Source organism: Urtica dioica, chromosome 10, assembly GCF_054948205.1.
Source record: "Urtica dioica subsp. dioica isolate 48M chromosome 10, U.dioica_male_clone48M_v1_H2, whole genome shotgun sequence".
NCBI lineage: Eukaryota > Viridiplantae > Streptophyta > Magnoliopsida > Rosales > Urticaceae > Urtica > Urtica dioica.
The window spans coordinates 17,457,624-17,470,691 of NC_142765.1; the positions used below are offsets into that span (position 1 = coordinate 17,457,624).

General features: G+C 33.8%; 2 protein-coding genes and 1 non-coding gene across 3 annotated transcripts in view; all 3 read left to right on the top strand.

Moving 5' to 3' along the window:
• LOC149383628 (uncharacterized) overlaps positions 1-6,960 on the top strand; it is a 23,151-nt gene extending 16,191 nt beyond the window's left edge. The window contains exon 5 of the mRNA XM_089627859.1: positions 6,905-6,960. Coding sequence (XP_089483985.1) covers positions 6,905-6,960 — 56 coding nt within the window. The remainder of the gene's footprint in view (positions 1-6,904) is intronic.
• Positions 6,592-10,463, top strand: LOC149383629 (serine/threonine/tyrosine-protein kinase HT1-like). The gene is made up of 3 exons (XM_089629442.1): positions 6,592-7,436; positions 8,705-9,160; positions 9,999-10,463. Exons 1-3 carry the CDS (start codon positions 7,104-7,106, stop codon positions 10,248-10,250), a joined length of 1,041 nt encoding a protein of 346 aa, XP_089485568.1. The 5' UTR covers positions 6,592-7,103; the 3' UTR covers positions 10,251-10,463.
• A 1,008-nt stretch (positions 10,464-11,471) lies between these two features.
• Positions 11,472-11,551, top strand: TRNAL-UAG (transfer RNA leucine (anticodon UAG)). The gene has a single exon. It is a non-coding gene; the product is annotated as a tRNA-Leu (tRNA).
• The last annotated feature ends 1,517 nt before the right edge of the window (positions 11,552-13,068 follow it).

A 13,068-nucleotide genomic window follows, 5' to 3' on the forward strand; every position in this document is an offset into this window, starting at 1 on the left:
TTTACATTCTAGTCTTTATTTTTTATTTTTTTAAACACTATTTTAATCCTTTGAAAAAAAATATTTTTTAATTTTATCTATGAAAATTGAAATTTCCACCAATGAAATTGAGTATTGAGTGGAATTCCGATTAACACTGAAAAAAATAAATAAATAAATCTTTCCAATCAAACACGAAATTTAGTGTAAAGTGGAAATAAATTTTCACTTCCTTTCATATACTCAAGATTCTCTACATAACATAATGGCCGTTTTGTCTTTCTCTAGCTGCAAACCAAATGTAGAACATATATGAAAAAAATAATAATAATAACTTACTGGTAAACAAAATTTACAAAGGATAAAACTTCACATATTAGCTCAAAATTTTATAGCGACAAAACTCGTGTTAAATTTAATAGTTGAATAATAAAAAAAAATTAACAAAAAAGAGAGAGAGTTAAGTCCGGCTAACATCAATTCCATATTACACATATTTTTTTTGTGGCTTTTAATAAGACGATAATGATCTCGCATGATCAAAAACAGTCTACACAACATAATGGCCATATTTGTCTCTCTACACATGAGGAATAGTAAAATAATAGATGGCCATAATGATAATATGTACGTAATGTAAATTTGATGCCGTGGTGTGGAGACCCACAGCGGCGGAAGAATCGGACCCAGCCGTGTTGTCGTGAGTCACAATCGTTACCCATTTGCCAGTTCGATTCCAGCCTCCAGTGTCAGCGCGTGACCACCACGCCCCAACATTGCTTTTGTTTCTTTTGCATTTTTCGTTTTACTTGTAAAACCTTTTGATTGATGGTGGTGTGGTACGTCTACAAGTACAACACCCACGCGGTTTTCTTTTCATTATTATCATTTAAAGAATCATTCAAAACCCATCAAGTATCTCCCCCTTTTTTTTTTAAACGGATTTGTAAAAAAAAAATATGATTAATGTTACACAATTAAATTTCTATAACCAAACCGAGCACTAATAGGTATCAGCTAAGACGGGGCAAAAAAATCGTAAAAACCGTAAACCAAGTCGGAACGGTGATTTTTAGACCGCGCGGTCCGGTTTAAAACGGTTTTTTTTTTTGCAGTCCGATCCGGTCCAGTCCGGTTTACTCATTACAAACGGTCTGGTCCTGTTTTTTTTTTTTAAACCGTTAAACCGGACCGGACCGGTTTATTTATAAAAAAAAAAAAAAATTAATGTCCAATTAGCCAAATTAGGCATTTATGCATGTATTTCCCTCCCATACACGACTATATGTTTTTGTTTTAGTGGAAAATTAATGTTTTTTTTTTAATTATGTAAAACGGTTCAAAATGTTCCAAACGATCCAAAACGGTCTAGAACGGTCCGGTCTAAACAGTTCAAAACGGTCCGGTCCGGTCTAAACGATTCAAAACGGTCCGGTCCGGTCCGATTTTTACAGTTTTTTGATCCGGTCCGGTTTGGGTTTTTCGGACCGTTTTGAGCGGTCCGGTCCGATTTTTTGGTCGGTTTTGGACCGGACCGGATCATGCACAGGCCTAGTATCAGCGAGTGTTGATCATTGATACTCTAATACAGGTGAGACTCACTTGACATGTGAGTCACACCACCTCTCTCACATCAACGGATCAGGGGCGCTGATGAAAATCATTAACGAAATTAAAGTGTGATAAAGAAGAGGAGCTGGCAATTTGCTAACAAAACAAAAAAACCAAAGTGCTATAATAAATTAACAAAATAATTTTTTATCATCAAAATACTATTGAAGGCTAAAATTAATTGAGAAAATATGATTTTATGATATATATATATATATATATATATATATATATATATATATAAGAAAAATATGATTTTATGATCATTGGGTAGAAGATAGCCCCATTGCATTATGGGCAAGTGGACATTAAAAAAATGACAATATTCCGTTTGTTCAAGTAAAATCTATTATGGTGGGCTAATTTGATAGTATTCAATGCCAATATAGTGTATTTTAGTCATAATTTTATTTAAATATATGTTAAATGTGATGAAGATCAACTAATATTTATTCCAATGCCAAATTCGGTTAAATTTAATATAGGGCAAAAAAAATATCATGTTTTAAGTATTACTTGTTAAGTAGTTAAAACATGATTTATGTTGCCTCTCCACTCTGATATCGGCCTTTTTCCATCTCAGCCATGTTGATGATGGTTGCGCTTCGTTCTCTGAGGCTGGTTGTCGATCCCATTCATCTCGATTGTGCGCTACATTTTGAAGATGGTTTCTCAATTGTGGTTAATAGACACATTCTTTCCAAAATACAAAATGATAGAGAGTTAACAAGGGGGACGTAGATTTGTGATAGAGAGTGGATGACCATCCAACGAGTGTTCTTCCGAATGGGGTCGCTTATACACAAGGTTTATTGTATGTTTTTAAAAAATAAGATGTATGTGTTTGATTCTTTTGGTGGTTTTCTTTATGTTGTTGTGTTTTAATTTTGATTTTGCATTCCACATTGTGGGTTTGTTGTCACGAAAATGATTTAGTTGTCTTTCGGATTTTTCCTCACGCAATTTGATCATACAAATTCTCAGATGTCTTTTATCGCGATTGTCATGTCAATTAATTAAGGGAAAATAACACATTTATACCCTGTGTTTTAGTGAAATGTCGAGTTTAACCTTCGGTTTTCAAAAATGTCGAGTTCATACCCTCTGTTTAACTAAAATGACGAAATTATACTCTCTGTTTAACTAAAATGACGAAATTATACCCTGAAATGAATAACAACGTCACAAATCTCCCTTTCATTGATATTAACTCTTATATAAGAAAAACCAAATCAAATCTAAATCAGTGCCCTAACTTCCAAATTCTCAATTTTGAAATAAAAATAGCCTTAAATTGAAAATAATTAATAAAACTCATACCTCCTAAGAAATGACTTCATTCCGTGTTCGAATTGTAACTCTAAATCCTGGATTCTCTGTTCAATTATGCGATTTTGATGACTATCAACTATCGATGTTTACCCCTTTGCCTTTTTCTGTGTTCTTCACGATTAAGAGACTACTGTTTATTTTTTAGTTTTTAAATAAATTACATATATGGCGCGAATGAATAAAGATAATTGGTGTTTATATATAAATATTATAGTCAACGTCAATGAAAAGTCAATAAAAAGAATATTCGTGACACTGTTGTCTATTTCAGGGTATAATTTCATCATTTTAGTTAAACAGATGGTATAATTTCGTCATTTTAATTAAACAGAGGGTATGAACTCGACATTTTTGAAAACCGAGGGTTAAACTCGACATTTCACTAAAACACAGGGTATAAATGTGTTATTTTCCCATTAATTAATGATGGATTTTTAAACCAGACACAGATCAAATTACCGTAAATATAATGTATCAATTGTATTCCGTCATTAAAAACTTTATACAAAATATGCTATTAATGATTCTAATTTTGAGGCCTCCATTTTAATGGTGGAAATATATTTGAGATCCATATTAGTAAGTATTTTACATGCTATTTAATGAAAAGTTTAGTATTAATATATAATAAATCAAGCATTACTCTTTTTTTTATACATTTTTAATAACACTATTGCACGTACATGTTCATTTTATTCTACTTTTTATTTTTTTTTATAAAAAAACGAGCATTTTTTAATACTTCTTTTAATAACATTATTACACGTACGTGTTCACTATAAAAGCTTACTAACATAAATAAATTATAAATGTACATGTTACATTTTACACATACGTGTAACGTACCATAAATAAAGTATTAAATATCGTCACTGCCTAGTTTTCCTTCCCACTCATGTTACCGTATTGAAGTGATTTTCATTTTTTTTTTATTATACGTCTTTTGAGTTTTGTCAGGATTTAACTTCTTTGTATTGATGGACATTAAATAGATAAATAATATATGATAATGGGCATTGATTTTAGTAAAGAAGGAAAAGTAAGAGAGAGACAGAGAGAAGAGACCGTATACGGAAAGAGGACCATACGGCTTGTCCGACACTCCCACGGAAGACTTCTTTCAGCGGAGAGTGGGTCCCACTATCTCTTTATTATTATTTTGTATTATTATATTTCTGCTTCTGTTAAACCGCCCTTGTATTGTAAGTTGTAACGTCCCTAAATATGTAACTACACTTTTACCCTTAACCAATATAGCTCAACTCAACTATCGTGACAATTAAATAATGTCATGAAAACTAGAAGAATATTGTTTTTGTTTTTGTAAAATGATAGAAAATAATAAATCGTCAAAATTTGACATCGTCTAGGAATTATTGTCATTACATATGTTTACATGAAGAATAATAAACTTTTACATGACAATTGGTTTGAACTTAATTAACGACCCTCTAATATTTGTGAATGAATTATTTTTCACTCACTGTGTGTCAATATGAATAATAATTATTGATAAAACAATATTGCAATTGAATATTTAAATGACAATAACAAAATGATTAAATTGTGTTTTCTAGACAAATTATGATAAAACGGTGGTTTTGATTAAAATTGACTTTTGCAAAATTCACTCTCGTATGAGTTGTATTCTCAGCTCTCAAATAAGGTGAGTTTGAAAGGCTGGCCACACTGGAAGACAACCGAGGTCGATGAGCCTAGATGATTTTGTGGCCCATTACTCGGGATTACGAAGTCCAATAATGCTTAAGAAAGACGAAGAAGTCCCATTGTCAACAATAAAAATGATATGTACATGAATATATAAATGCATTTATTTTTTGTATTCACGTATTTTTTTTTTTTATAATGCTAGCTATTTCATTAGTTCATCCTCGTTATCGGACGGTACCGGAAATACCATTTCCGATGACGAACCTTTTTGGCTCGGACTGAAACGGAAATTTCCTAACATTAACGACGGAGTTTCCGGCCTTACGGTAGTGGTATTTCAGGGAATGCTAAAAAACTTAACGAAAATTAAAAAAAAAACGATAAAGGAAAGCTTGATCGAGTTGTTACAGTCCTTTTAATGGCAGACGCAATCTGGGCCGTTGGATTTTACATCCAACGGCCCATATTCAATAAAATTAAATTAAATTAAAACTAAACCTAGATGCGCTAGCGGAAAGCCAGGTCTTCCATCTTCTTCCGATCAGTGCCTCTGTCACTTCCGCCTGTCTTCGAAAATCGTTTCGTCATTTTCATGTCGCACAGAATTTGGAAATTCCGTCAGACAAAAATACGACTCGAAAGTCCTTCATTCAGTTACTTCCGTTGCCGAATGCCAGGTTTAGTTTAAGAAAAATATCTACAATTTGACACATTTTTCAATTTGAATTGAGTAATTAACACATATATTTTTTATTGGTGAAATTAAGTTCTTAAATAGTAGACATAATTCCTCTACGTAACATTAATTTTTGATGAAAAGATCATCCTGGCTATTGGAAGGAAATGGAAATTCCATTTCCAATAAGCCACCTTCCATTTCTTATTGGAAATGGTATTTCCATTAGACATTTTGATGCCTTCCATTGCTTATTGGAAATGGAATTTCCGTTACGTTTAATGGAAATCCATATTTCCATTAACTTCCAATAAAGAATTAAAAAAAATAAAAAAATTAAATTTAAATGGTAAATGAAAGGGATTAAACTGTTAATTTTTTTAAAAAATGGTAAATGAAATGGACTAAATTGTTAATTTTTTAATAAAAAAAAAAGTATAGATATGTAAATTAAATTTCATCTTTATTAATAATTATTAGGTACAATTTTTTGTTCTTGTTCTTTTGTTGCTGTAATATCGGTATAGAATATACATTGATGTGCTGTTTTTTTTTAATTCAATGAGTAATAAAAACTAACAAGTACTACAGCCCCTGCCATATATACACGTTACACACACACACACACATCCTCAGTAAATCCAATGGTAATATGCATTCCGACGCCAACAGCCCATGCCATTTCCATGTGCCACGCAGAAGAAAACTGTCATTTCCATGCCACGCGGCAAACGGTACTTCCGCGAGGCCCACTTCACGTGCGGAAGCCGTTCCTTCCGTGGGACTCCCGTCCGAGAAGCCAGCTTGATGAAAAGATGAATGATCAAGTAAAGTGGACAATTAAGTCAAATTAAATAGTACGGGATGAATGACACTATGTCATACAATCATAAACAAAACAACAACAAATCTTCCGGTATAAAAAGAATGCAACTGAAAGTTACATAGAATGCGTATAACAAAGTTTTAATTGAAATAATATATATAATACGCTACAAACATTTATTACCAAAATAACAAATCATAAGTAGAGCAAATAGGGTCATTTCGGTTCGGTCCATGGAAAAAGCAGAAAAAGGCATTGAACAAAAAATGAGTGGCAAGATGGAGATAAGTGAAGACGTGGGAGGGCAAAATGGGAATTAAAGAGAAGGACAATGAAGAAAGTAGCCCAGTTTGTCTCCTCAGAAGAGGATCTTCGCACGTTACGAGCTTTTGGTATTTTGCTGTGCAAAAATAATACCGACTCCGAGTCATAATAACACCACCACCGCAACAAACACACACACCAAATAAATAAATAAAAAATTCCTAACACCAACACACACATAAATAAAAATAATAATAAAAAATAAATATACGCCACGTAACAGTAACTACATTCAATAAATAAAACAAATGAAGCATTTGAGAGAGTGAGAGTGAGTGTGAGAGAGAGAGAGAAGCAACGAAACCACACAAAACAGAGGGCGAGGCTAATTCGCCAGCTTTCTCTCTCTCTCTCTCCTTCTTATTCTTCACTTTCTCTCTCTAGCATTCAAAATGTGAATTTGAAGAAAGCGAAATCCGTACCGAGCGAGTGAGTGAGCGAATCAGTCCGTATGGTTTTTGTTTGGGAAATCAAATCAATCACAGAGAAGGACAAGAAGAAGAAGAAGAAGAAGACGAAGAGCATGTGCGAAGGTGAGTGACGACGAGTACTCAGTCCGTACGACTATTGTTTGGGCGAAATCGAATAGATATTGTATCGGAGAAGATGAAGAATAGCTCGTGAGTCAGCGAGTCAGTCCGTACCGTTGTTGTTTGTTTGGCGAATAAAAAAAAATCGAAGAAGATGAAGAGCATGTGCGGAGGGAGGAGGAGAGTGTCTCTGGGAGAGTACAAGAGAGCTGAGTCGTGGTCGAAGTACTTAGTCTCCTCCGGCGCGAAGATCAAGTCCGGCGGCGGAGACGAGTGGAGCGCCGATCTCTCGCAGCTCTTCATCGGCTCGAAGTTCGCCACGGGACGCCATAGCCGGATCTACCGAGGTGTGTACAACAACCTTGACGTGGCGATCAAGCTCATCAGCCAGCCGGAGGAGGACGAGGCTCTCGCCGCCGAGCTCGAGTCGCACTTCATCTCCGAGGTCGCGCTCCTTTTCCGGCTCCGTCACCCAAACATCATCTCGGTCAGACAATACTTCTCTTTATATGTAAATTAGGAAATTCGTTTTTTTTTTTTTTTTTGCCCCGCCGTTCATCCATATCCATTCACTCATTACTATTTCAGTCTGTGGATATCAGTTTTTGGTGGTCCTCGAACACGATGATTTTCATCTTCATTTTTTTTTTTTTTTTTTTTTGCACTTTTTACTATACCAGTCGTAGATGTATTCCTTCTTCTGAAAATGGTGCCAAAAACATGATATTTTTGTGGTTCTTGAACTCGGCATTATTTTCGCCTGCATTATTTTGTTTTTTTGTTTTTGTTTTTGAAGTGTAGGACTACTATGAAATATTAATAAAAAAAAGAAATGCATAATCTGATTATTGCTAATTTGTGTTGAAAAATGATCTTTAATCCTTAACACGGCTTAAACGAACAGTTTAGAGGACTATGCCAAGGAATCCACATATCCTGACCGTTTATCTTTTATATATGACCATTTATAGATATAGAAAGAGAACGGTAATATCAGTAGATTAGTATTTCGGTAGTTTTCGAACACGCATGATTTTAGCCTGCCTTTTTTTCTTCTTATAAGTTTAGGACTTTGGTGAAAGCCTGTTAAGATTTGTATTATCTTATTACCAATTCGTTTTAAAATACATTTTAACTTTACTGACCTGCATTGCTTTGCAGTTTAGGACTGCTGCAAAATCCAATCAAAATTTTTGTTGTTTGTTTGCTAATTTGTTTCCGCATCGAAGAAATCTACTGACTTTATAAGGGTTACAAGATCATCGACTAGTATGTTTGTTGTCAATTGATTTTGCGATACAAAGACTTTTAATTCTTGCAGAACGGAAAATCAATCACCGTACATTATTGGATTCTTTCTTTCATAAATGACTTGGTGCTCCGATATATATTCTTTTTTCCCTCCCCCCCGAAAATCAAGTAAAAAAAAAAAACAATATGTTCGTCGAACAAACATGATATTCTCCCGCATTTGTATTTGCATATTTCCAATTTGTTTTGAAACCTTTTTCTAAAAAAAAAAGAAAAATTTGTTTTGAAACCTTAACATGGTATCAGATACCTTAACATCGAAAAATATGCTCACCGGTTTCGAATAAACCAATTAGTTGTCATATTAAAGACCATAAAGACCCCTATACTCCCTACAAATTTGATTGCCAATTTGTTCCGAAACATGCTTAGAAATCCAGAGCTGAACTGCAATATACAAAGGAAAAAAAAATTGATCGAATGCTAAAAACTCGATTCACACAGTTCGTGGGAGCTTGTAAGAAGGCGCCGGTGTTCTGCATAATAACGGAGTATTTAGGAGGCGGGTCTCTGAGGAAATACCTCCACCACCAAGAGCCACACTCGGTCCCTCTGAAGCTGGTCCTGAAGCTGAGCCTCGACATAGCCCTTGGGATGCAATACCTGCACTCGCAGGGCGTGCTTCACCGAGACCTCAAGTCGGAGAATCTCCTTTTGGACGACGAAATGCGAGTCAAAGTGGCCGATTTCGGGATCTCGTGCCTCGAGTCCCAGTGCGGGAGCGCCAAAGGGTTCACGGGAACGTACCGATGGATGGCTCCGGAGGTGATTCAGGAAAAGCACCACACAAAGAAGGTCGACGTCTACAGCTTCGGCATCGTCCTCTGGGAGATCTTGACCGCCTTGACGCCCTTCGAGAACATGACACCCGAACAGGCCGCCTTCGCCGTCTCCCAAAAGGTATATTTCACGTATGTATTTTGTACGTATGATCAATTGAATATAATTTTATTTAAAAAAAAAGAAGGAAAGCTTAGTCTAGAACGAAGCAAAATATAAACTAGGTCGCGCTATAAGATCAGTAACGCTGAAACTAGAAAAATCTGATTTTTTTTTTTTTATTTTTTTTTTTTATGAAGCAAGGGAAATCTCCGATGATCGAATATTTTTTTTCTAGAGTTGGGATCTAGGGATTATAGGATTCATGATTATTAGATAATTAGGGGGTTAATGGCTTGGTTCATCTAAGTTTAGAGGGGAAAACATAGCTGCTCGATTTCAATTTTTTGTTTTCTTTTTCTTTTAATTGCACATGCATGATATACGTATCTGTTTAAGCAGGAATATAGCCTACACTTATGCTGATCGAATATTTTCGAGAGTTGGGGTTTAGGGATTAAAGGATTCATAATTTTTAGATAATTAGGGGATTAATCGCTTGTTTAGTGCGAATTTAGAGGGGAAAAAACGTAGTTGCTCAATTTCCTTAGTTCTTGTAGGAGAAGTACTAAACAATAGGCTCAATTCGCATAAGAAATAGCATCTATGTTTGAGACAATTCTACTTGGGGAATTGAAGATAGTTTTTTTTTGTTTTGTAGTCCTAATCCATAGCCCGATATATTTTGCAAAGCCTCTCCTCTTTTTAAAGGTGAACATTGTTGAGTGAAAGAAAAAAACAGACGTTGAAAGTTCAAAATATATTAATTGGCTCAAGCGAATTGCGAATTCTGTTTTAAATCTAACTATAATGTCTCAATTTTTTTTTTTTTTTTTTTTTTTTTTTTTTATCTTCACAGAATGCAAGGCCTCCATTGCCGTCTGATTGTCCCGTGGCATTGAGTCATCTGATAAACAGATGTTGGTCAAGCAATCCCGACAAACGACCGCACTTCGACGAGATAGTTATGATTCTCGAGAGTTACTCGGACGCCCTCGATCGCGACCCTGATTTTTTCTTGTCTTACAAACCGCCCTCGGGTTTAAGTATTATTTTCCGGTGCTTGCCAACGTTGAAGTCCCGCAACAAATCCTCTTCTTTAAAAGTCTAGGAAAAAATCGGGTTCGACGCATAATGTCATTTAACTGTACCATATTGAAATATCATTATCAAGGCCTCTTTTCTTCTTCTTTTCAATATACTGGAACTAAATCAGTTCCTTTTTTTTTTGTTAGTGTTTCAATTTGTACGTACTAGATCTCTTGGACTACATCCAATGTGAAAATTTTAATCATCATTTATCCGACAGAGATTGTCCCTGTGATTTCATTTGCAACTAAAACAAATTTCTTCCTTAATAAGTTGAACTTTTTTTTTTTTTTTTTTGGGTGGTGGTCTGTGAGAACAACTTTTGGCTTATTAAAAAGGGAAAATAACACATTTATACCCTGTGTTTTAGTGAAATGTCGAGTTTAACCCTCGGTTTTCAAAAATGTCGATCGAGTTCATACCCTCTGTTTAACTAAAATGACGAAATTATACCCTGAAATAAATAACAGCGTCACAAATCTCCATTTCATTGATATTAACTCTTATATAAGAAAAACCAAATCAAATCTAAATCAGTGTCCTAACTTCCAAATTCTCAATTTTGAAATAAAAATAGTCTTAAATTGAAATTAAATAATAAAACTCATACCTCCTAAGAAATAACTTCATTCCGTGTTCGAATTGTAACTCTAAATCCTGGATTCTCTGTTCGAATATGCGATTTTGATGACTATCAACTATCGATGTTTACTCATTTACCTCTTTCTGTGTTCTTCACGATTAAGAGACTGTTGTTTATTTTTTAGTTTTTAAATAAATTACATATATGGCGCGAATGAATACAGATAATTGGTGTTTATATATAAATATTATAGTCAACGTCAATGAAAAGTCAATAAAAAGAATATTCGTGACACTGTTGTCTATTTCAGGGTATAATTTCGTCATTTTAGTTAAACAGAGAGTATAATTTCGTCATTTTAGTTAAACAGATGGTATGAACTCGACATTTTTGAAAACCGAGGGTTAAACTCGACATTTCACTAAAACATAGGGTATAAATGTGTTATTTTCCCTATTAAAAATAGCGTTGCTATAAAGAATTTGTTACATCCTTCAGTTAGCTCTATTGAATATATTTCCTATTTTTAATAAATAAATTACACGACTTGAGAGCAGCTCCGGAACAAAGATCCTTGGAATCTTGTATGTCAAACATAATTAATTATAAATTAAACTTTACTTGTATATAATTATAAGATTACAAGTTTATTACCACTGAGACAGTTTGGCCGAGTGGTCTAAGGCGCCAGATTTAGGCTCTGGTCCGCAAGGGCGTGGGTTCAAATCCCACAGCTGTCAAAATGTTCTATTTTTTTCTAACCTAAAACAGAGAGGTTATCTAATCGTAATTTACCATATTTGATTTTATTTTCCTCAATGTTTATGGACAGGAGCTTTAATTAACTTGACGACAACCATTGCTCTTTTTTTGTGTGTGTGTTTAATTTACATGTGATTGATTGATCTCATACTCCTAATCCTATAGGCTATATAAGCTTTATTTATTTTTAATAAGAAAGCATGACCAACATTATAAAGTAACTGGCAAACACTATATTTGAAGGGAAATAAAATCCCTCCACTAATCACTGAATATACCATGAAAAACAGTAACCAATGTAACTAATCTGTGTCTAGCTGTTGGCTGATGCTGAAATTGGATCGATTAGGGTCGGATTTTGACAATTTTTTATACATGTATCTGAATTTTCAGTTTTTAAAATTCAGTATAACATCCGGTCTAGTTTAGTCTAAAATCGAAATTCGATTATCCGGTTTCTTAAATCCAATATCTGATTTTCAAAATTCGGTTATCCGGTTTTTTTTTAAATTTCGGATACAGTTTTATATCCAGTTTAAAGAAATCGGTTATCCAATATCCATATTTGGTTCTATAACTATTACAATGGTCAAAATACGAGTACAAACGAGTCATAAAAAACTCTAAAACTGAATAAAAAGTAAATTTCAAAAGGATACCCGCATTCACGAATCTATACGTTCTCCTCTCCAACTACTTAAAGATGCAAATATCATAATATAAAATTATAAATTACAACATGATCATAATAACGCAAACATACAATTGAAACCGTTCTAACAATTTTACCTTGACATATTATATAATCAAGTTGTCGTAGTAGGAGTAAGAGTTTATATACGAGAAACCTCTTCTTCTATGACAACTTCATCATCATCTATTTATTATGACATATAGTTAAAATAAATTAGTTTTAATAAATAAATAGAAAATGCACTTGTCAAATAAAATATCAAATTAAAAGTTGTGAGGTATTTTTTTCCCTAATCGTGAGGTCTAAATAAAATTAAACACCCAAGTTTAATTTTTAAATAAAAATAAAAAATTCGGTTATATAACGATATCCGAATTTGTCTAAAACCAAAATCGATATCCGGTCCAGTTTTTGAAACCGGATCGATTATCCGAATCCGAAATTTAGTTATCTGACATGGCTCCAGATTTCGATTTCGGATCGATTTAGATATCCGTTTTATCCAATTTTCGGTTCAGTTTTGTGCAGTCTTAATACAAGTCAACATTGCAAATTTGCAACCAATCTCGCGGTATTCATATATATATATATGTATATATTTATAAAATATATATATATATATATATATATATGCATATATATAATTTAAGTTATACTGCCATGCAAATTAAATTCAGTTCGATGAGGTTTACTGTAATAGACATTAGATTTCGGATACAAGTTTGTTTTCTAAATGGTGTGCAACGCCAACATATGCCATGATATGATTTTTAGTGCTTTGCATGATGAATATCTAGCCAA